At 42.6% G+C, this 24406-nt stretch overlaps 1 protein-coding gene and 1 pseudogene across 4 annotated transcripts in view; one reads left to right on the plus strand and one right to left on the minus strand.

Moving 5' to 3' along the window:
• The window catches only part of VPS35L (VPS35 endosomal protein sorting factor like), a 133222-nt gene that overhangs the window by 78270 nt on the left and 30546 nt on the right, over nucleotides 1–24406 (minus strand). For 2 of the 4 annotated variants that reach the window (XM_065893414.1, XM_065893415.1), the window contains exons 9-14: nucleotides 19917–19976; nucleotides 9655–9751; nucleotides 8904–8951; nucleotides 7493–7586; nucleotides 3619–3696; nucleotides 3008–3130 (exon numbers count right to left, since the gene is read on the minus strand). In XM_065893414.1, the coding sequence (XP_065749486.1) occupies nucleotides 3008–3130; nucleotides 3619–3696; nucleotides 7493–7586; nucleotides 8904–8951; nucleotides 9655–9751; nucleotides 19917–19976 (500 nt within the window). The remainder of the gene's footprint in view (nucleotides 1–3007; nucleotides 3131–3618; nucleotides 3697–7492; nucleotides 7587–8903; nucleotides 8952–9654; nucleotides 9752–19916; nucleotides 19977–24406) is intronic. The other 2 variants (XM_065893416.1, XM_065893417.1) reach the window with 1 other exon arrangement.
• Nucleotides 10150–10616, plus strand: LOC136134953 (ubiquitin-ribosomal protein eS31 fusion protein-like; annotated as a pseudogene).

A 24406-nucleotide genomic window follows, 5' to 3' on the forward strand; every position in this document is an offset into this window, starting at 1 on the left:
CTGGTCTCCACGACACGATGTTCAACAACCTCTGCTTGAGCCACTCCCAGCCAGCCTAGTCCCTCACTCTTCTCCAGTAATGCTTGTCTCCTTATCATGCCCGTCTATACGGGTCCCGTCCCTCAACCCCTCCTTACTGCCCCTCTGCTCATCTCCTGGCCTTCAAGTCAGTCCAGGCTCCCATCTGCTGTTAAGGTCAAAGACAACAATGGTAACCACCCCCATCTGCCTGCTGCCTACCATGCACCAGCTCTTGGCCATGCGCTTGACACGCACTATCAGTCATCTCGTGAGAGCCCTTCGAGGAAGGTTCTATTATTAGCCCCATTTTACAGCTGGTAATACTGAAACACAAAGAGGTAAAGCAGCCCAAGGCAACACAGCCACAGTTTGAACCCAGGTCTGCCCGACCACCTGCCCCAGCCTCTACCGCTTTCCTCTTCCCTCCTTCAACGGTGACAACCTGCATCACACAGCTTAGCAAGTGATCACGGGATTCCATACCAGACAAGATAAAAAGCTGCTGAAAATGATGAGAAGCTTATCAAGGGATTCGTTTTCATTGCCCAAAAGCAGGTTTTATGAAACGGTTGCTTTTTTCTCTGCAGAATGTGTCTAAAATTGGGGGCATAAATGTTTTTCACTTACTCTAATTTTAATTGTATAAGGCGAAAAAATCCTGTCTTTAAACAACAACAAAAAAGCCTTTTTGAATAATCACTCCTTGATTTTTTGGGGGGAAGGGATTTGATATTTCAATTTCGATCTGAAATTTCGTATGTCAGATATTTGCAGCTGAAGGCATTTCTCCCTTCTCTCATCTAGATAGTTCTCCCTTCCTCTCTCACACCTACCTGTCGGGTGTATTGCCAGCTGCTGCAGACAAACTCCTACATTCTGGAGGCATGGCCTCTTACAGACATACACAGCTCCAACTCCCCGGTGGACACATCCCAGCCACTGTCAAAGAGCTTTTAGGTATCATATTGCCACACACATCTTCAGCACCACGCTGACATTAATTCTTCCACATTTTGAAAATGACTTTTTTTATGAGACACTGCAAGTTCCTTATTTAAATGCCCCAAGAATCAGAGTTTATTATTATTCAGGTGACCTAATTTTTTTAATCACTTCTTCTAGTGCAATAATGATTTCCTAGAGTTTTACTCCCCAGGAAAGCTCTACTCCCAGCTTCTGCCATCCTTTGAGATTACTGGCACTTAAAAGGAAGAATGCCTTATGACATGTACTTTTTGTTTTAAATCCAATTTTGCTTTTCATTAAAGTAAGGAGAAAAAAATAAGTGTTCTCATTTTCAAATGATTCCGTCTTGCTCATAGGTTTCAGTCATTCAGCTGCATTGGTCAAGTTCATGATACCTCCTCCCAGGAGCCTGGGCCAGCGTGTGGTGGCTGAGACTACACTGAAGATCACAGAGAGTGGCCAGCAAGGTTTTCAAAGCATCTTCTGTTAAACTGGCTTGATTTAAAATCAATTTACTCAATGGTAAAAAATTCACCTGAAATATGAAATGTCCCTATTTTTCTCCTCATACTTTAGGATTTGGAAAAATTTAAATATGTGCAAGACATTATACTTGCTGAAAAGTTAAAAAACAGGGCAAAGAAATAAGTTAAGACGATCCAAAATCTTGCCCTCCAGCGATATTCTGTCGTATCTCTCTCCCAATTCTCCTGTGCAGATACGAAAATCACGTTTGCAATCCCGATGACACAGCATTCAAGCGCTGCGTGTGGGACTCTCCCTTAAGCACCGTAAATGGACTGCCTTGTTTGATCCAGGCAGTAGACTCGAAAACAGGAATTATTACTGCTCCCGTTTCACAGGTAAAGAAAAAAGCTGAGTGATTAGGGACAAGTAACTTGGCCTCTGCTTTAGTCTGACAGCTGTCAACAACAGAGCTGAGATTCAGATTTAGGCACCCCGACTCCAGGGCCCACACTTGAACACCAGGCCACACTACCACTTAGGACACACACAGTAACAGGTGTAACTTCTTTCTTTCACTTGAGCACATCAGTGTGTACTCCATCGTGGGTCTCCATCATCTTAAATGGCCCCGCAACATTCCACTGAGTACACAGACCATAATTTAACCAATCCCCTTCTGATGGCTGTCTCCACTGTTTCACTAGCGTGAACGCAGCTACACATGTGTATGTGTGTGTGTTTACGCACTCGTCAAGTTATTTCTACTGGATATTTTAAAAAGTGGATTGCTTTGTCACAGTCGTATCTTTTTTTTCTTAACAGCTGTCAATATGTGTTTGCAGATACAGGGAAAAGGCAGGTGGATTTGAATTTTGCTTTACTCCAAATATCCTTGTTTTGTAGCAAGGTCTCTTTTTCCCTCACAAAGAATAAATTCTCAGCCATCAACGAGAAGACAACAGAAGCTTCATCTATCACAGTTATTGCGACAATCTGAGACTGGTGTTCCACTGAAATTGCTTCTCAGTCTTAGGGAAGAAAAATAGTATTTCTGCTATGATTCTGACTTCACTTTAATCCCTGACAATGCTTCAGTTAGACAAAAAAGAAAAGAAAAAAAAATTTATAAGAGCAATTATGTATCTTGAGTTTCACTTTCCTTCCATAAAATGGAGAAAATATTATCTGCTTTACGACTTTATTAACTTATTATCAACACAAAAGGAGTGCACGAAGGTTAGTGAAGAGGCAATGAAGCCTGCTGGCCCTGGAGTCGGATTCAATGGGTTTGTGTCCAGTCACTGCCACTTTCTAGCTGTGTGACCTTGTGTAGTTATTCGGCCTCTCTGGGCCCCTACATCCCCCTCCCAGAGTTGGTAAACAAGGCAAGGCAGGAAAAGTGCTGAGCGCAGAACCAGTCACAACAGTGAGCCGTTATGAAAGGGCCCTGATTATGTCCCTGGGCACACAGGTGTAGTAGGGCTTGTTAAGACACAGAAGAGAGGAGCCCTCCTTGGTGGTGAGCTTCACACTGACGCCACCTGGCAGTTACCTCGGGGGCGTGGTAGGAAATGCACTGGAAGATCCAGTCCATGGCAGGCGAGTACAAGGGGAGGTAGGATGGAAGCTCCACTCCCTGGAGCACCAGCTGGTTCTGGACAGTATCGCTGTGAATCTACAGGAGACCAAATAAACACTCAAAAGAAGGGGAAGTCACATAATAAACGAATAGCATGTAACTCACAGACTGCGCATATCTGCAAGCATCTGGATGGCCCCGAGAGAAATAGCCTGGTTTCTCAGGGTTTTTTTAAACTAGAAAAAAGCACACAAAGTTTCCCATGTCACCAGGCTGAGCTGTTCTGGGAATGTGTGCTGTGCAGAGAAGTAACCTGATAAAATTGGAGCCAGCAGATGCTAAGAAGAAAGGCTGATCGACGGGAGATGTTTCCTGGTAACACATGCACATTAAGCCTCTCTGCTTGTTCAGTACAATCAGCACGTTTTAATTGTGTGTAACAGACTCGAGTGTAATTTTATAGGGTTTACACACTCAAAGAACTTTAAGGCAATCTCGACATGGAAAACCAACTGGGTTTTATGAATTTGTGATCACGTAGCTATTACATCAATTAGCTGCTCTGATTGACAGTGTACTCTTACCTGTTTGAATGTGAGGAGGAAGTCAAAGAAGTTCTTATTTAGGCTTTCTTTGAGATGCGGAGCCACTTCCATGCCCACCTGTAGCCAATCAAAATGAAATTACCTTGACCATGGAAAAAGAGGTTGTAAATAACATATACAGTGTGATGTCATTTTTGTAAATTAAAAATATACATAGAGATAGATATAGGCAGAGAGATCCAGCAAGTTAACTTTTACTCTTTTTGCTTATCTGTTTTCTTATTCAATAAGCATATCTTGCTTTTATAAGAAAAACCACAGAAGCTATTTTTAATGAAAAAAGGGCAACATTTGCAGTAATCATCTTAGCAATTTCCCAAAGGTAATGAAAGTATGACTGAACAGATGACCAAGGGAACAAATCAATACAGCACTAAGGAGAAATGTACTCTCAAGATCATGTATACGATATTCTCTTCCTCTCTAAAAAATGATAAACACACATGTGGCTGTACTTATTAAATGAAGCAAAAAGATTCTGGTATGTAAGAGAGTCAGCTGGGACCTCACTGTTGCATTGTTAAAATACATGGATTCATTCTTTGCTGGGCAGTCATGGAAGCAGACATAAATTTTGATGTATTTTAAGCCGGTTTTTATTAGACAAGCATGAAGCCTAACAATGCTGTAATCCACTGGTTCCTTCGTTCATTGTTTTAAAAAGATGGTAACATTTTCAGCTGAAAAAATTTGCTAATCATAGAGAAGGTGGCCAGAGCCCTAGGGTTGGATGCAAAGTGAAGGTCTCAGCTATGGCAGGGAGTGCAAGTATTTAACACAAAACAAAGCATCATAATGTTCCTTAAACTGAGCTCCTCAGAATACACCTCAGTTCCACACTGCTGCTTTAGCACGAAAACAACTTTGTAAGGGGAGTTGCTTTCTGGGACCTGGTTCCTTCCAAGGGGGACAGATTCCTGCCACTCACCTCCCCCCCTACCCAGAGGTCATGAAAATTCATGATAACAAGGTTTTTTTAGATGTCTGTAAAGAATTCCTTTGAGAAGAATTATGCAAGATCCACTGGGGCGGTAAATTCCAAGGGCATCTCTATGGCTGTTGGGGATGCTTCCAAGGACAGGCACAGAGATTAAAAAAAAATACTAACAACAAATGTCAGATCCACTTCTACTGTGTTCTGATTCTATTGTCTTTTCTTCCACTAATCATTTTGTAGAAAAGGCAATAATTACCTGTTAGGCGACAGCAAACAAAAAAGCCCAGTGGACAAGCAGTGGAGAGGAACTGAAGGGGCCATGACTTAGGAGTTAATCATACTTTCCTTTAGTAAGCAGCTTTGAGGTCCCCCCATGCCCCGCCTACTCAGTGCCTTTGTGGGGTTTTTTTTTTGCGGTACGTGGGCCTCTCACTGTTGTGGCCTCTCCCGTTGCGGAGCACAGGCTCCGGACGCGCAGGCCCAGCGGCCATGGCTCTCGGGCCCAGCCGCTCCGCGGCATGTGGGATCTTCCCAGACTGGGGCACGAACCCGTGTCCCCTGCATCGGCAGGCGGACTCTCAACCACTGTGCCACCAGGGAAGCCCTGACTTTGTGTTTTGTTTATGTCTTCCCATAAAGCCAAATGAGCAGCTTGGAAATCTGCTTGGGTCTAAAAGATTTCTACCTAGAGTAGCAAGGGTAGTTACTCATGATTTCCATCTGCTGTTTCTGCCTGCCTGGCATTCATTCCCTTTGTTTCTGGAATCAGTAAAGTGGATTTGTCTTCGAGAAATCAAACTTCCCTCTCAGACCAGGTCTGTGGCAGAGCTGGACCCAGCCGATCCTGAGCTGCAGGGGTGGGCACGTGACCCAGGCTCAGTCCGTAGGCATATCCCATCCCATGGCCACAGTGACTGGTCTATCTACGGACAAGGGACCCAAGGTGGTGCAGTGAGTTTCTGCCCTGAAATTCTGGCTGGAACTACTGCGGAAAAGGCACTCTTGCCACTGGAGTTCCTAAGTCAAGAGGATGGAGGTCTTTCCACCATATGGAAAAAGAAAGCCTCAGAGTACAGTCACACAGAGGAGAGCAGAGCTGAGCAATGAGGGAGGAGAAAATTCTTGACATGGTTTGGGGGCCCTGGGTCTGCCACGCACGCACTACCTCAGGCTCTTCAGACGCAACGGCCAACAATTTCCCCCCTTTTGCTTCAAAGTACTATGAATTGGGGTTTTGCCACTTGCAATTGAAAGAATCCTTACTAATGCACACTGTCTCCTTCTTTTTACATCAGAAGATTTTCAGTAACTACCCAACCAGGGAAATCAGCTCTGCCTAAACTGACACAAATGATTTCAGATACAGCGCATCTCACCACCAGCTTTCCTAGGGTGGGTCTGTAATTTCTCCTCATTGCCACTGAGTTGTAAAGTTGCATCTGTCACGCAAAGGCACGTTATATGCAACAAATATCACCTTTCACTAGGTTGTGTACCTTACTTCAAACTTTAAAACTGGAACAGGTTTGTAAGGAATGAATCTTTCCACCCACTTTCTGATTTCTGTTTAATAACTGTGTGTCATAAAACACACTGAGATTCTAGATCTTTATTATTGTACTATTACTGACATCAAGGTGAGTTCAAAGAATGTGATGTGTCCTACAAGGGGAAAGGCAGCAGAGCACAAATACACAAGTGATAGTATCCTTTCATTCCACCGCAGGATCCAGCAGCATTTTGCACAGAACAGGACCTCAGCAAACACTGACACGGCTGGAGCGTTCAAGCTCCCGATATTCCAAAGCTGAAGCTCTAGGAAACATATCTGATATTCCTGTATGAAAAATCCACGCCAAGTTTCAAGCAGATGGCAATGCGTAAATGCTTCGGCCTCGGTTACTACGAGGGAGCAAGTGCCCTTTAATGGAAAGCTTTTTCTTTCTTTCTTTTTTTCTTTTCTCCCTTATCAGGGAGTGGACCTATAAAAAGTATCCTTCCTAAGGATGTCTGCTACTCACTCTGAGGGCAATGACTGTTTGATTTCTTTGTGACACTGGAGACCACAGGGCTTCTGTCATTTGTTAGACGTCACATAAAAGAAGCAGATCAAAGGCTACGGTCCTCGCCTTCTGATTTCTTGGCACTGGAAGTCTGGGGTTCATCAGGACCCTAAAGAACAGGGGCAATAACCCCTCTCTAAAGGTGAACAATGCCAACAGAACTAGCAAGGGGGACTCCACAGAAAGCTACCAGAGGCAAAGGCCCCACGTGAGTTGAAGAAAAACGAGTGTAAACTCTCCACAGGGTGCATTTTTCATAAATGAAAAACTTACTAGTTTTAAGAAGGAGCTTCACGGTGCTTTAAAGGAGAGAAAGGCTGAGTGATTTACAATCCTCACAGCAGAGCAGCCCTCCAAGGCCAGGCGACACAGACCCTGATGCCCGCCGTCACCAGGCGCCTCTCCCTGCCAGACACTCGCAGGGAGTGTCTCACCACCTCGCACTCCAGTCCAACTCTTTAATACAGAGACCAAAAATCTAATAAAACAATCGAATTCAGAGACAAAGGGAAAGCATGTTTCGAGTCAATGAAAAGCAACCTATCAGCCGAAAGGCTTTGGGAGCCTCCTTCCCAGCAAGAAGGGAGAAACAATTAGTTCTGAAACTTAGTCCGTTTCTAAGAAGATGACCTTAAACATCCCCTAATTAGAGTTACTGGTAAGTGGGTCTACTTTGAAATTAATTTTTAAAAGGAATCCTACGGTTCTGCTTTCTGCGAACAAGCTGTGCTCTAAAATTAGCAGCTAATAAAGTCCTTCTTCCAGTGACTGGTGAGGTGGCGGGGAGGGAGAAGCGTGAACATTAGAGGAGACAGGACACGGTCACAGGCGCGAGTGCAGGGACGCAGCTTACCCTGCACAGGTAGGCCCTGGCGTACACCGACACCAGAGGGTCCCCGATCCCTCGGACCATGCAAGTCAGCCGGGGCAGACACTCTGAAATCCCCCTGTTAGAGACAAAAAGACAGCAGCATTACACCCCGTGGGAGAACTCTCTGTTCTTTCATTTTTTTTTTTAATAAAAAAAGCTAGACTTCCTAAATGCAGGGGGGAAAATCAAGCTTTGGAACCAAACCAAGGTCAAAGTTTGAGTCTTCTAAGGCCATGTAACAAGTCTTTCTCTCTTGCCACGATTCATACTTTGAATGGTTTCTTTTATCTTTACCATTTGCTCAGTGCTGGAGTCTAACCTTCAGTCTTTTCCTGCTTGAGGTCACATTTATTTTACTAATTTAACGATTTTTGTCCCCCGATTATTTTCCATTGACAGCTCACTCCTTGACCTTCTTGATATTTTCGTCGTATCCATATTCCTTTGGTACTGATTTGCGCCCTGTGCCCCGCCCCTTCCTAGCACCTGACACCCAGCACCTCAGGCTAACATCCGCATCCCCCTCAGTGTGAACTGTGACTTATTTATTCCTCCTGCCACGTGGGACTTCCATCTGCCTTGGGCATTATTCTCCCCCAACTGGTGAGGCAAAATAACTCTTTCCTCAGCACCACGTTATCCCCACAAACTCCCCCAGGCATTCCCAGATCCCAATCAAACACATTTGGTACACACTCTAAATCCAACCCAACTATTCCTCAGAGCTCCGTGAGTCAGCCCATGGCTTTGAGGAGTTGATTATCTAGACGGGATCCAACACCACTCAGTCTTTCGGCAGCTCTGCAGAAAGCAGATCTGGTTTCTCCCGGCTCTGCAAAACTACTCTCAGTACAATGCCTGAGGTGACCCAGAGTAGCAGAGGGCTTAGGGGCAAAGGCTTTTCCTTCTGACATCATCTTGGACAGCACCAGCAAAGACAATGAGTGAGGGCCCACGGGTGTCGCTCCCAGTGTGGTGTGTCCAGCTCACCAGACCCTCACAGACCCCTTCTTAGGGCCTTGTTCACAGAGGAGACTAGGGGTCAGAGATGCTAAGTAACTTTCTCAAGACCACACAGCTAGTAATAGCAGAGCTAGGATTCAAATACAGTTGAGCTGAACTTCCATGAGTTAGTCAACCAACTGCTCCCAGCTTGAGTTTTCTTCTCTGTAAAATGTGGAGATTAAAAAGCTATCTCTACTTTAAGTTTTCATTTGGATTAAACGAGAAAATAGATGGAAGGTGCTTAATACCAGATCTTCTACAAAGTTCTCAAAGAATGACAGCTACTATTACATCGTCATTAGCATGTGTGTGTATGTGTGTGCACAGGCATATATGAGAGAGAAATTTTTTGGAAATGTATGGTCCCGGACTTTAAGAAGAGCCTTACGTTTTGGAGAGGAACTTGTTACACTTCAGGATGGATGCTTCCACATAGCTACAAAAACCTTCTGTTAAGGAAGACATTTTCCAGATGGTCTGTTCCCTATGGGGAAAAGCCTGAACTATTCATGCAGGGAACTTGGTGTGTCTCAGGAGAGGGGGCCACAGTGACTCTCAACAATCCAGAGAATTAAATTAGTGAGTGGCTTGTGGTTTCTATATTTGGTTTTCAAGGTTTTATATTTATTTATAATAAAATCTGGAAAACGTTGTATGCTGATTTATGGTTGCATGCTGAAATTTAAACTGGGTTTTGAGCATTCCCAATCGAGGCTTTATGGGGAAAAGGATGAAACACAGAGAACTAAGATTCCATTTGTGTATAAGTTGAATTCCCTGTCCTTCAACACTGGTGTTTGTGCAGAGAAGCTTGACCCTGTTCCTTTCAAGTTCTTGAAACCAGAGAAAACACAAAATGATGAAGCATTTTAATTGAGAAAATTAATGTGGGAATGTTCCTCAGGGAAACAAAAGCCTGGTACATGGCACTATAGTCAAAGTAAAAAAACAGAAAACTGGGGAGAGCCAGAGTCCAAGGACCTCGTGGACAATGTGGCTGGCCCTGTACTTCCAGGCTAGCAACCGTAACAGAACTGCATTTTCAACAGGAATTTCAGGGCGGCCCATTACATGGCTTCTATTAGCAGTGCAACTCTTGCAGCCTATCTTTAAAACCATCAGACAGAAAAAAAGGATACAATCTCGGAATGAGTTCCCTGATGGAAGCAATCTTGAAAAACCAATTTAAGCATGTTTCTTTGGCTGTGTCATTTACATTCTCTGGAGAGAAGTGATCTGTAAAACAAAAATAATATCTATCAGCCCCCTAATTCTTGGGATCTGTTAGAGCTGCTATGAGTCCTAGGACAAAAAAAAGTTACAATGGAGCAGAAGAAGGGGTGGGGCACCGAGTCCTTCTATGTTTTTCCTTCCAAATATCATTATTATTAGGAAACAACTGGTGACAATGATAGCTGACAAAGGCTTTCTAAGTGCCAGGCGCCGTTCACAGTGTATAGACATCAGCTCACCTAATCCCCACAAGAACCCTCCAAGTTATACACTTTTATTGTCCTCTTTCATAGACACAGAGGGCAAGGCACAGAGGAGTTTAGGGACTTGCCCAGGGCACACAGGAAACCGATGTAAGAGTTCCTTTTGGACCCGCCATCTGCGGTGGCACCACCGCCAATATGCAGATTTTCGTGAAGACCCTGACGGGGAAGACCGTCACTGTCGAGGTCGAACCCTCGGATACGATAGAAAATGTAAAGGTCAAGATCCAGGATAAGGAAGGAATTCCTCCTGACCAGCAAAGACTGATCTTTGCTGACAAGCAACTGGAAGATGGATGAACTCTGATCACAACACTCAAGAGGAGTCCACTCTTCATCTTGTGTTGAGACTCCATGGTGGTGCTAAGAAAAGGAAGAAGTCGTCTTACACCACTCCCAGGCAGAACAAGCATAAGAGAAAGAAGGTTAAGCTGGCTGTCCTGAAACACTGTAAGGTGGAGGAGAACGGCAGAATCAGTCGCCTTCATCGGGAGTGCCCTTCAGGTAAACGTGGTGCTGGAGCTTTTATGGTCAGCCACTTTGACAGACATCATCGTGGCAAATGTTGTCTGACCTATTGTTTCAACAAACCAGAAGACAAGTAATTGTGTATTGGTTAATAAAAGACATGAACTAATGAAAAAAAAAAACAACAGACGTAAGAGTTAGAATTCAACTCAGGCAGTCTGGCTCCACAGCCTATATTCTTAGCCACTGCCTCTAATTTAATCCTGAGGTTCTTGGTGTACCCACCAGTAATTATGGTGATACTATTGAGAATTCCAGATGCTTGAGGAACCTGCAACTGTAATATTAAACGTGATCGATCAGTGTTTGTGCTCTAAATATCACATGGACCAGACTTGAAAGGTAAAGCAAGACTCTGAGGCGAGAAACCAGCCAGAGTCAGGCTGCCAGCTCAATATGGCACTAAGACTTGAGTCACTTTGTGGCAAAACTGCCACTTTCCCCGCTTATCTACTTTCTTCCTCTTTAATAGAACTCTCGTTTTCTGCTGGGCATGCGGCCATCCTTGCAGCTCAGTGTGGCCATGTGACCAAGTTCTGGCCCCAGGATATAAACAAAAGGGCAAGGTCTGGGAACTAGCTGTAAGGGAAAGGGCTTGATCTTCATTCCTTCTTCCTTCCTGCCGGCTAGAATGCAGATACGATGGCTGTGACCTCCATAACCATCTTGAACCACAAGAGCAAGACGGAAGTCAGGATTGTTGGCACCACGGGCTGGCTACCCAACTAGACCTGATCTTCCTTACTGTGATTTTGAGTTTTCTGGCACTGACAACCAAGCCCAATCATGACATGCATCTTAATAAGGAATGGAAAAGAGCACGGAAAAATGAAAACAAAAACAAACAACAAAAGACTCATCAACACCAAGAAGGCCATTGTTGAACTCTTACATGAAAATGATTTCTTCTAAATGATTTCCACACAAATTGGAGCCCGATCCCACCACTGGGTGTTCTTTACACTTTCAGGATTCAATCAAAACAGGAGAAATTAATTACTATAGAACATAACAGATGAACATTAGCTTGTTGGTTGGTCTCATCTCGTTCAGTGGGTCATTTTCATCCCTGATTCTACTTTCTGCTACTTGGTGGCACACCATTAAGGTGATCAAAATATCTATGGAATCAGCAAAAAGATAAAACTCTAGGTACTTCACGAGCTGAGAACAGTCACTAATCACAACGGCAGATATTTTGGAATTGCAATCTCAAGGATCTGTCTATTTTTGGACGTTCTGGCATGCTTCATTCATTCGAGAATTTTTCACTTGCCATTTCCAAAGGGAAGGGAAATTACCATTTTCCCTTTCCTGGCCTGAACCCGTGCACTTCAAAGTAATTTTTTTTCAAGTTCCAAGAGATCCAGACAGGAAAAGATAAGGGTTATTCTTAAATTCGTTTGTCAATCTTGCCTTTTGGAAAAGGGAGAGGTGGGGTTTATTTCCCTTCATATGACCAAATCATGTGACTTGAGACCCAAAAGCAAAAATAAGTCTCTGAGGTCATCTAAGAAAAACTCTTGCTTTTCAGTTGAGGGAATGGAGTGCAGCAGCAAAGGGTGGGATGACAGGGATTCAGTCTGCCAGAGAGAGCTGGACGTCACACCAAAGGCAAGTTGCCCTGCGTGTACACACTGACTGAAAGCTATACAATAATCTTCACATGCAATATAAAGGCTTCAGGCTTTCCTTCCAGCTCAGAGAATAATTCAGGAAAAGGATTATGTTATGCAGGACTTTAAAATATTATAGAAAAAAGTAAATAAACAAAACCGGAAGAAAAAAAATGTTACAGAAAACTCAATATTACATTACTTCATTTGCTCAACACAAACGTCTTAGGAACCAACTAAAAGTGTCATTCTAGGCTCCAGGCAGATAACAGCACATAAGAGAGACCCTGCCCTAATGAAGCTTACATTCCAGTGGGGGAAGAAACATAATAAACACAGAAAGGAATAAGCATGCAAACAAGATAACATGCAATAGCAGTCCACACTATGAACGATATAAAACTAGGTATGGAACAGAGAGTGACCTGAGTTAATGTGGCCGGGGGGATTCATTAGACAGGGTGTCAGTCAGAGAAGTCTCCTGCGGACGTAGCATTTGAGCTGAGCCCTGAATTATAAAAAGGAGCTAGCCATGCTCAGATGTGGAGGAAATGTATTCCAGGAGGAAGAAACAGCAAGTGCAAAGGCCCTGTGGTAGGTATGACCTCTGGTGTGGTCAAAGAACAGGAAAGGGAGCCAAAGTGGTGAGAGCAAGAAGGGGGGAAGCAGGCATCACAAACCAGGTCATGCGGGGTTGCAGCCTTGGTGAGGAGTCTGAGAGTTTTTCTAAGTATGACGGAAACTCCCTGAAGAGTTCTGAGCAGAGGAATGGCATGGCATGACATGACTTATACTTCAGTGCTTGAGCTGCTACGTGGAGAATGAATTCAGAATTTGGAAATTAATTAAGAAGAGGCTTTGATGTAACAAAGACCAAAGATATTTTCCTCTAGTTCTCACTTATTTTTCTTTTATGGTGTTTCTTTTTTCAACCCTAACTTCTGTGGATATTTTAGGAGGAGGGAGGACACCAGCGACTCTAGTTCTCTTTCATTTGCCAAGTCTCTGCCCTGGCAGTGAGAGGTCTCTTTACATAACAAGGCTTATAGGGGTGCCACATCACCTTAATATGTGCCTGAAAGGCCAGGTCAGTTAAGGACATTGCTTATCCAGATGCAGCTTACATCAGCCATGGAGAAAAACTGAAGATGGGAATGCCCCCAGTTGATGAGGAGAGCACAACACAATAAACCCAAGTTATTTCTCCCAACATGGAAATAGAATTGTTTTATCACTTAGAGTACATTGCCTCTTCAGTCATGTGCTGGATTAAGAAATGTTGGGGGAAAACTGCACAACTAGTAGCATATACTTTCTGTGAACCCAAAGGACACTGGTATCTTTCTGAGGTCATAAGAGCTATGCCTTAGTTAAAACTCCTGAAGGTAAAGGGCTCAAATACTAAGTTCACAATCTGAACTTGATTCAAATGGAAAGAATGAGTACACACGCCACCGGACTTCTCTCTCCACATAATTTCTTTGGGCAGAATTCTGCATAGTAGGTTTCAAAGCTTTCTTCATAATTACTGTTAAGAGTCATCCCCAACATTATTGATGTTTTTGAGAAAAGTTTGCCCCTCTCCCTTTCAGGTTCTGGGAAGCAGAAAACACATGCAGATGAAGATTTTAACTGAAAGGGGGGAAAATGAAATTATTTTCAAGAAAGCAAAAGCCCGATTCAAGGTAAGAAAAAAAAAAAGGTATTTTGGAAGGGAAGAATTTAGTGATAAACGTGCTAATTAGTATATTTAGATAAGAACTAAAAGTGAACATGAAAGTAGCCTTTTATTCTGAATTTTTATAGTTTAGGTAGGAGAAAGTTATTAGTAATTCTTCCTTAACTGGCCCTAAAATGTTGTTTGTATAGTTAGTGGAAACTAAGAGGAAGGAAAACTATTGCAATAGGTGCAAACACAAATGCCCTTAGGGGCCAGTCAGGTAATATAAATATTTTTAAGCAGTTAGGTATACAACAATAGGAAGAAGTAGAACCTATATGAAGAAGCATTTTAAAATATACTGTTATAGCCAAAGAAAACACCTATCTGAGTTTATTTCTGCCTGCAGGCTAAGAATTTACTGCTGCTGGTATAGCATATGGAAGAAAAGTTGGCAAGTGTAAAATAAGTGCACCCGAGTTTCCCAAATCCTTAAGTTGACAGAGAAGCCTTTCCATCAGGCTTGTCCCTGCCTCCAAGTCTTGAGAAGCCTAGAATGTGGGAGGAGCTGTTGGACATATATACACTACCAAATGTAAGGTAGATAGCTAGTGGGAAGCAGCCGCATAGCACAGGGAGATCAGCTCCGTGCTTTGTGACCACCTAGAGGGGTGGGATAGGGAGGGTGGGAGGGAGGGAGACGCAAGAGGGAAGAGATATGGGAACATATGTATACGTATAACTGATTCACTTTGTAATAAAGCAGAAACTAACACACCATTGTAAAGCAGTTATACTCTAATAAAGATGTAAAAAAAAAAACATCGCAGGTATGATGTGGTGGAGGGGAGGGTCTAGAGCAGCAGTGTCCAGTGGAAATATCACGTGAGCAGCATTCAAAAAGCTAAAACAAAACAGGCGAAATTTTAACAATTTACTTCATTTAATCCAATTCATCTAAAGTATCCGTTCAACATGTAATCAACTTAAAAATTAGTGAGGTACTTCATGGTCTTTTATTTGTATAAGTCTCTGAGGAACTTCCCTGGTGGTCCAGTGGTTAAGACTCTGCACTTCCACTGTAGGGGCCATGGGTTTGATCCCTGGTCGGGGAACTAAGATCCCGCATGCCACTCAGTGTAGCCAAAAGAAAAAAAAAAGTCTCTGAAATCCAGGGTATTTTTTTTTTTATACTCACAGCACATCTCAGTTTGGACTGGCCACATCTCTAGTGTTCAAGAGCCCCACGTGACCAGTGGCCACCATATTGGATGGCGCAGGCCCAGCGCTAAGAACCAGGCTCTCGCTAGCTGGTGGCAGGCCTGTGGGCAAGTCCCTGACTCTTCCCCACTGGGTTTGGCCACCTACAATGAGACACGGTGATTCCTAAGAGCTTTTCTAACCCTAAAGGTCTGTAGAGTTCTGTCTTTCTCTCTGAGAAATGTACATATTAAATAGTTTTTAACAATATAGATAGATGGAAGGAAGGAAGGAAGGTAAGAAAGGAAAAAAAGGAAAGAGAGAAAAGGAGAGAAAAGAGACACAGTGAAAGAAAGCAAAAGAGAGAAAGAGAAAAGAAGGAAGGAAGGAAGGGGGAAAGAAAGAGACAGAAAGGCAAGACAGATAAACAGACAAAAAGAAAAGAGATCAAATTACGGGTACTGTCACATGCCATCTCTTCATCCTCCAGGGAAGTGCTGCTGCTACAAGCAGAAGGAGGTGGGATGAAGGTGGAGTGAGCTTGTTCTAACTTGTACAGATAAGCACGCTTCCTCTCAGCAGCGCTAGGAACTTGAAAGGAGGAATAAGAGGGAAAGGACGCTGTTGCTGGGCGTTCCATGCTGCTGGCCCCATCATCATCATTTATGTGACAAAAGAAATTTGTGATCTAGCTGTCCCATTATAACCTCCTGAGAGTTTAAAACTGAGTGGCGAAAATAAATAAGGAAACACAAGCTTTAAATGATACATTAAACAAGATGGACTTAATTGATATTTATAGGACACTCCATCCAAAAACAACAGAATACACATTTTTCTCAAGTGCTCATGGAACATTCTCCAGGATAGATCATATCGTGGGTCACAAATCAAGCCTTGGTAAATTTAAGAAAATTGAAATTGTATCAAGTATCTTTTCTGACCACAACGCCATGAGACTAGATATCAATTACAGGAAAAGATCTGTAAAATATACAAACACATGGAGGCTAAACAATACACTACTTAATAATGAAGTGATCACTGAAGAAATCAAAGAGGAAATAAAAAAATACCTAGAAACAAATGACAATGGAGACACAATGACCCAAAACCTATGGGATGCAGCAAAAGCAGTTCTAAGGGGGAAGTTTATAGCAATACAAGCCCACCTTAAGAAGCAGGAAACAACTCGAATAAACAACCTAACCTTGCACCTCAAGCAATTAGAGAAAGAAGAACAAAAAAACCCCAAAGCTAGCAGAAGGAAAGAAATCATAAAAATCAGATCAGAAATAAATGAAAAAGAAATGAAGGAAACGATAGCAAAGATCAATAAAACTAAAAGCTGGTTCTTTGAGAAGATAAACAAAATAGATAAACCACTAGCCAGACTCATCAAGAAAAAAAGGGAGAAGACTCAAATCAACAGAATTAGAAATGAAAAAGGAGAAGTAACAACTGACACTGCAGAAATAAAAAAAATCATGAGAGATTGCTACAAGCAACTCTATGCCAATAAAATGGACAATCTGGAAGAAATGGACAAATTCTTAGAAATGCACAACCTGCCAAGACTGAATCAGGAAGAAATAGAAAATATGAACAGACCAATCACAAGCACTGAAATTGAAACTGTGATTAAAAATCTCCCAACAAACAAAAGCCCAGGACCAGATGGCTTCACAGGTGAATTCTACCAAACGTTTAGAGAAGAGCTAACACCTATCCTTCTCACACTCTTCCAAAATATAGCAGAGGGAGGAACACTCCCAAATTCCTTCTACGAGGCCACCATCACCTTGATACCAAAACCAGACAAGGATGTCACAAAGAAAGAAAACTACAGGCCAATATCACTGATGAACATAGATGCAAAAATCCTCAACAAAATACTAGCAAACAGAATCCAACAGCACATTAAAAGGATCATACACCATGATCAAGTGGGGTTTACTCCAGGAATGCAAGAATTCTTCAATATATGCAAATCTATCAATGTGATAAACCATATTAACAAATTGAAGGAGAAAAACCATATGATCATCTCAATAGATGCAGAGAAAGCTTTCGACAAAATTCAACACGCATTTATGATAAAAACCCTCCAGAAAGTAGGCATAGAGGGAACTTTCCTCAACATAATAAAGGCCATATATGACAAGCCCACAGCAAACATCATCCTCAATGGTGAAAAATTGAAAGCATTTCCACTAAGATCAGGAACAAGACAAGGTTGCCCACTCTCACCACTCTTATTCAACATAGTTTTGGAAGTTTTAGCCATAGCAATCAGAGAAGAAAAGGAAATAAAAGGAATCCAAATCGGAAAAGAAGAAGTAAAGCTGTCACTGTTTGCAGATGACATGATACTATACATAGAGAATCCTAAAGATGCTACCAGAAAACTACTAGAGCTAATCAATGAATTTGGTAAAGTAGCAGGATACAAAATTAATGCACAGAAATCTCTGGCATTCCTATATACTAATGATGAAAAATCTGAAAGTGAAATCAAGAAAACACTCCCATTTACCATTGCAACAAAAAGAATAAAATATCTAGGAATAAACCTACCTAAGGATACGAAAGACCTGTATGCAGAAAATTATAAGACACTGATGAAAGAAATTAAAGATGATACAAATAGATGGAGAAATATACCATGTTCTTGGATGGGAAGAATCAACATTGTGAAAATGACTCTACTACCCAAAGCAATCTACAGATTCAATGCAATCCCTATCAAACTACCACTGGCATTTTTCACAGAACTAGAACAAAAAATTTCGCAATTTGTATGGAAACACAAAAGACCCCGAAGAGCCAAAGCAATCTTGAGAACGAAAAAAGGAGCTGGAGGAATCAGGCTCCCTGACTTCAGACTATACTACAAAGCAACAGTAATCAAGACAGTATGGTACTGGCACAAAAACAGAAAGATAGATCAGTGGAACAGGATAGAAAGCCCAGAGATAAACCCACGCACATATGGACACCTTATCTTTGATAAAGGAGGCAGCCTCTTCAATAAATGGTGCTGGGAAAACTGGACAGGTACATGTAAAAGTATGAGATTAGATCACTCCCTAACACCATACACAAAAATAAGCTCAAAATGGATTAAAGACCTAAATGTAAGGCCACAAACTATCAAACTCTTAGAGGAAAACATAGGAAGAACACTCTATGATATAAATCACAGCAAGATCCTTTCTGACCCACCTCCTAGAGTAATGGAAATAAAAACAAAAATAAACAAATGGGACCTAATGAAACTTCAAAGCTTTTGCACAGCAAAGGAAACCATAATCAAGACCAAAAGACAACCCTCAGAATGGGAGAAAACATTTGCAAATGAAGCAACTGACAAAGGATTAATCTCCAAAATTTACAAGCAGCTCATGCAGCTCAATAACAGAAAAACAAACAACCCCATCCAAAAATGGGCAGAGGACCTAAACAGACATTTCTCCAAAGAAGATATAAAGAATGCCAACAAACACATGAAAGAATGCTCAACATCATTAATCATTAGAGAAATGCAAATCAAAACTACAATGAGATATCATCTCACACCAGTCAGAATGGCCATCATCAAAAAATCTAGAAACAATAAATGCTGGAGAGGGTGTGGAGAAAAGGGGACACTCTTGCACTGCTGGTGGGAATGTGAATTGGTTCAGCCACTATGGAGAACAGTATGGAGGTTCCTTAAAAAACTACAAATAGAATTACCATATGACCCAGCAATCCCACTACTGGGCATATACCCTGAGACAACCAAAATTCAAAAAGAGTCATGTACCAAAATGTTCATTGCAGCTCTATTTACAATAGCCCGGAGATGGAAACAACCTAAGCGCCCATCATCGGACTAATGGATAAAGAAGATGTGGCACATATACACAATGGAATATTACTCAGCCTTAAAAAGAAATGAAATTGAGTTATTTGTAATGAGATGGATAGACCTAGAGTCTGTCATACAGAGTGAAGTAAGTCAGAAAGAGAGAGACAAATACCGTATGCTAACACATATATATGGAATTTAAAGGAAAAAAATGTCATGAAGAACCTAGGGATAAGACAGGAATAGAGGCGCAGACCTACTGGAGAACGGACTTGAGGATATGGGGAGGGGGAAGGGTGAGTTTTGACAGGGCGAGAGAGAGTCATGGACATATACACACTAACAAACGTAGTAAGGTAGATAGCTAGGGGGAAGCAGCCGCAAGGCACAGGGATATTAGCTCGGGGCTTTGGGACAGCCTGGAGGGGTGGGAGGGGGAGAGTGGGAGGGAGGGAGACACAAGAGGGAAGACACATGGGAGCATATGTATATGTATAGCTGATTCACTTTGTTATAAAGCAGAAACTAACACACCATTGTAAAGCAATTATACCCCAATAAAGATGTTAAAAAAAAAAAACAAAAAACTGAGTGGCAATAAATTTAATGCAAACATCACTTGGGCATAGAATGTAGATTCAAAGCATCTGTTATTATTGATTTATTTGACATTGTTCCTTAATATAAAGTTGATTTTATAAAGTAATTTGCTTCTTAGGAAAAACATATAGGAAAAATATTTAAATGTCCAGCAGCAGGGAACGTGAAGTTGGTATAAAAGTTCAGTTGAATCTAATTGTAATACCTCTTCATTCTTGCAGATTCAAATTACTTGCCCAAATCCCTAGCTGGGCTGTTGGAAAATCTAATGTTTTTTGAAGACTGAGATGATCAGAAATCCGTAAAGGCGTTTCTTTAACTTTTAACACACCAAAAGAAACAAACAAAAAAACCTTTATTTCAGGTCTCAACAAATCCTGACTTGATATAAACCTTCTAATCCTGACTTGAGGGCAGCATGAAACCCATGGAAAAGCTAAGACATTACCTGGTAAGATGCTGTGGTTATCCATACACATGGAAAAGATGCGCTCGTATACCAGCTTTCCTGGGGAGAAAAGGACATATGGTGTCAGCATTGTGCCCTTCAGAAGCAAACAATAAATTAATGTTTGTTAATTAGGGACAGAGACGGTGGCGTCTCCTATATGAGCTTCTACTTGTGATAGTATGCTGCCACCTAGTGGGAAAAATTTTTAGCCGTGATTCTTTTCTAATTTTAGATTTTTAATTAAAAGAGGGAACTTTCTGCTCTAGGCAGAAAAGTGATCCTTCACTTATGCTAAGCAAAATAAGTCAGACAGGAAAAGACAAATACTGTATGATTTCACTTGTATGTGGAAACTAAAAAACAAACAAACAAAAAAGAACAAATATAACAAAACAGAGAGTCATAGATACAGAGAACAAACAGGTGGTTGCCAGTGGGGAGGGGAAGGTGAGAAATAGGTGAGAGAGATAAATGAGTCATGGGTATGAAATATATGGTGCGGGGAATATAGTCAATAACTATGTATGATCTTTGTAAAATGACAAATAGTAACTAGACTTATCATGGTGATCATTTTGAAATGTACAGAAATATCAAATCACTGTGTTGTATAACAGGAACTAACAAAGGTCAATTATACTTCAAAAAGAAACAAACAAACTCATAGCAAAAGAGATCAGATTTGTGGTTATCAAAGGTTGGGGGGAGGGGGAATTGGATGAAGGCAGTCAAAAGGTACTAACTTCCAGTTATAAGATAAATAAGTGCTCGGGATGTAATGTACAACATGATACATATAATTAACACTGCTGTGTGCTATATATGAAAGTTAAGAGAGTAAACCCTAAGAGTTCTCATCATAATGAAAAAAATTTTTTTCCATTTCTTTAATTTTGTATCTATATGAGAGAGTGGATTTTCACTGAACTTACTGTGGTAATCAGTTCATGCTGTATGTAAGTCAAGTCATTATGCTGTACTTCTTAAACTTATACAGTGTTGTATATCAATTATATCTCAATTAAACTGGAAGAAAAAACCCCCAGATTGCCTGCTCCTTCACAAACTATGTGCCAAAAATGACCCACATCCCTCTAGGATAAAAATGAGCTTGAATAGATTAGTAGCTGCCCCCTGAAAACTACCCAGTTTGCCACAGTCTCCACTGCTCCCTACTGTCTCTCATCAACAGCCTGCTTCACGCACTTACGTAATCTGCCTGGTACCTAGAAGCGCTGGAATTTGAGATTCATCTAGGTATACAAGTTCTACAAGGGCAGAGATTTCTACCTGTTTTGTTCACTGACATATTCCCAGTACCTAGATCAGTGCCTGACATACAGTGGGTGCTTCATCTTTGTTGGATGGATAGATGAACATATTTTAGGTTGTGTGGGTCAGAGATCACCATTGCAACTACTCAACTCTGCTACTGTAGCTCAAAAGCAGCCATAGACAATAGGTAAACAAATGGATGTGGCTGTTTCCAATAAAACTTTACTTACAAATACAAGTGTGCAGTCTGGACTTGGTCTACAGGTCAGCCTAACACAAAAAGTTTTATGTATTCTGTACGAATGTTATTTTGGAAAATGCTATCAATATTCAAAGGATAAAAGTTACAGTTCTATTCATTTTCTGGACCTTCCCAAATCACCTTTGATGTGGAAAGTATTTTCCCATGCCCATTTTCCCCCGCACAACCCCACCATTCAGGGCTACAAAGAACCACACCCCTTGTCCATACGTGGAAAAAGACAGGAGAGTTACAGGATCATTTCTGGTCAAAGAACATGAGATCAAATGACATCATCAAGAAATGACAGAATGCTAGGTTAACATGCAGGAAGCCAGCCAAGCTGAGAAGAGCCCTAGATGCCTCTCCCAGTGTGGACTACTTATATTACCATCACTGAAAGACACTTGTTAAAAATGTCCATTCCTGGGGCCCACCTCAGAGCCAGTGAAAAAGAATATTCCGCGGGGTGAAGACTAGGAATATGAATTTTGAATAACCTTAACGGGAAATTCTTATACACACTCAAGTGTGAGAACCATTGATTCAGGCAGGCACTGTGGGTCTCTGAGCTAAAACTTGCCTTAGGCGTGGGAATCTCTTAACAACTGCCAAAAGCCTCCCTCCTCCCTCTAACCCAGGGGTTCTCAACCTTGGCTGAACACTCAGAGCACCTGGGGCACTTGAAAATACGCTGATGCCTGCGTCTGTTCTCAGAGATGCTAATGTAAATGATCTGGGGCACAGCGTGACCATCAGAAAGAAGTGTTTTTAAAGCTCCCCAGGTATGCAGCCGAGGATGAGAATCACTGCCCCAAACCGTGGATTCAATTTAGAAGTTCCCAGGAAGGCTCAGGGACCAAGCTCCAGTTCTCAAAGCCACCTGCCTTTGTCCTCCTGGCAGGAAGTAACCTGCAGTCACGGGCTCCCCAAGGCAGCCACACCTGATGCCAAGAGAGGCCTCCTCTGAGATGAGCACAGAACCTCCGGCATCGGAACTACACGCAGTTTACCTTGGCCATCACACAGCACAGCAAGCCACGCTGGGCAACCACGTAACTTCTCATACCTCCTAGAGTGCGTGGGCCGGGCTTAAGAGAACCCAACGCCTTTACTTCCTCCACAAAAAGCTTGCCATCTCTCCAAAACTAGCTTTCTTTTAAAAACGAAAGCACAACTTTTATATTTCACCTTCATATCCTAAGGCCTTTAACCACAAAACCATTTTTGGCCAAAAGAGTTTGGTGAATATTTGTTTTCCTTTGTTAAGTTAGTGGACAACTATTTTGAGAAATAACACCTGACCCTAGATTTTCTTTGATTCACTTTCTCATAAATCAAGGACACTAATATAGATCATTAACAACAGTGGCAACAGTTAACAGTTTCTGAGCACCTTACTTTGTGCCAGCCACGGCTCTAGGCTGTTTACACTGACCCTGCCAGCTCCTAGAAGAGGAAAGACATCACGTGCTTCCTACACATTCTCTCATTTAATTCTCTCCAGAAACCCCCAGAGGCAAGGCCTATTATGCCCATTTCACAAGTGAAGAAACCAAGGCTCAAGTTCACACAATCCTGTAGGAGGAGAGGCAACGAATGCAGGCAGAGAGACGCCAGAGCCCAGCTCTGTGCTCACTGCCTCCAGGGAAATCCCAGCTAAAGCGCTGCAGTTGCAGACGTCTGGGGCCGTGTCCCGCATCCTTGCCCAGCAAGACGCTCCCACCCTCGGTCAGCCTCGTTCACAACCACTGACCACCAGCAACACATGCACAATGGACCTCAGCACTCGGAGCTGCCACCCAAGCAAGGCCAGTTCCGCCCCCTTTTTAAAAGGTGAGAGCTGCTCATTAGCCCCAAAGCATAACAGAGTGTCCTCGAGCACCTGCACACGCGCAGGCTGCCTCGCGCTCCTGAGGAAAGCTATTCGCAACAGATCTGGACAAGGGCACCTCTGGGAACGCTTTGAAGAGGTAAAACATGCCCACCATTCAAAATTCAAAAGGCTGCAGGAGGTACTCTGCAGAGAGAAGGTTCTCTCTCAGCCCGTCCCGTCCCATCCAGCTCACTGCTCAAGCCACCCTCTGAGGGTCTCCGCTTTTATTAGCTCCTTGGGGATCCTTCTAATGTTTCTTTAGGCATACGCAAGGGAAAACAACCAAGCGCTCTAATTTTTCCTCCTTTCTTAAACAAAACAGAACATACCCCATAGCAGTTCTGCATCTTGAGTTTTTCACCTGATAATGTACCCTGGGGATCTTTCCACATTGGAACACAGCACGTCCTCACTCTCAGAGGCCTCCTCGTACTGCTGCATACAGACGTGCCATAGTTTAACTGGTCTCCTATGGACGGTCACTTGGGTTGTTGGATGAATTCCCAGAGGCAAAGTTGCTGGGTCAAAGGTACACGCATTTGTAGTTTTGTAGAGAGAATTTCCTCCGCGAGCCAAGTACAAGAGAAATAAAGCAGGTGCTCTGACTGCAGAGAGAACTCAATTTGGGTCCCAGCTCTGCCCCTCACTAGCCTGGGGACTCGGACAAGCTGCTTTACTTCCCTGTGCCTCAGGCCCCTCATCTGTGAAGTGGGGATAATTACAGACCCTACCTCATAGAGCTGTTATGAGGACGGCATGACTTAAGATCACTAAAGCACCTAGAACAGAGAGTCAGGCCCAAGGAAAACCCTGATTTGTTGAGGATTTACCACCGTTATTCTCCACTCCCGGCCCAGCTAATTTCTGGGACACAGCAAGGACGGCGGGCATCTACACCGCATCCTGGCCGGCCGAGGCATGGGACTGGGCCGCCACCACAGAGGCTGACAGAACGGCCGCCCCATATTCTCACAAGGTTAACGTCTGGATCTGGCCAGGCTTGCAGGCTCAAGCAATGATCTCAGAGCTAGTCTCACCCGGGGATGCTGACTCATGCAAAAGAAACTTGCGGGAGGCTGGCGAGGGAAACCAGAA

Source organism: Phocoena phocoena, chromosome 15 (assembly GCF_963924675.1).
Source record: "Phocoena phocoena chromosome 15, mPhoPho1.1, whole genome shotgun sequence".
Lineage (NCBI taxonomy): Eukaryota > Metazoa > Chordata > Mammalia > Artiodactyla > Phocoenidae > Phocoena > Phocoena phocoena.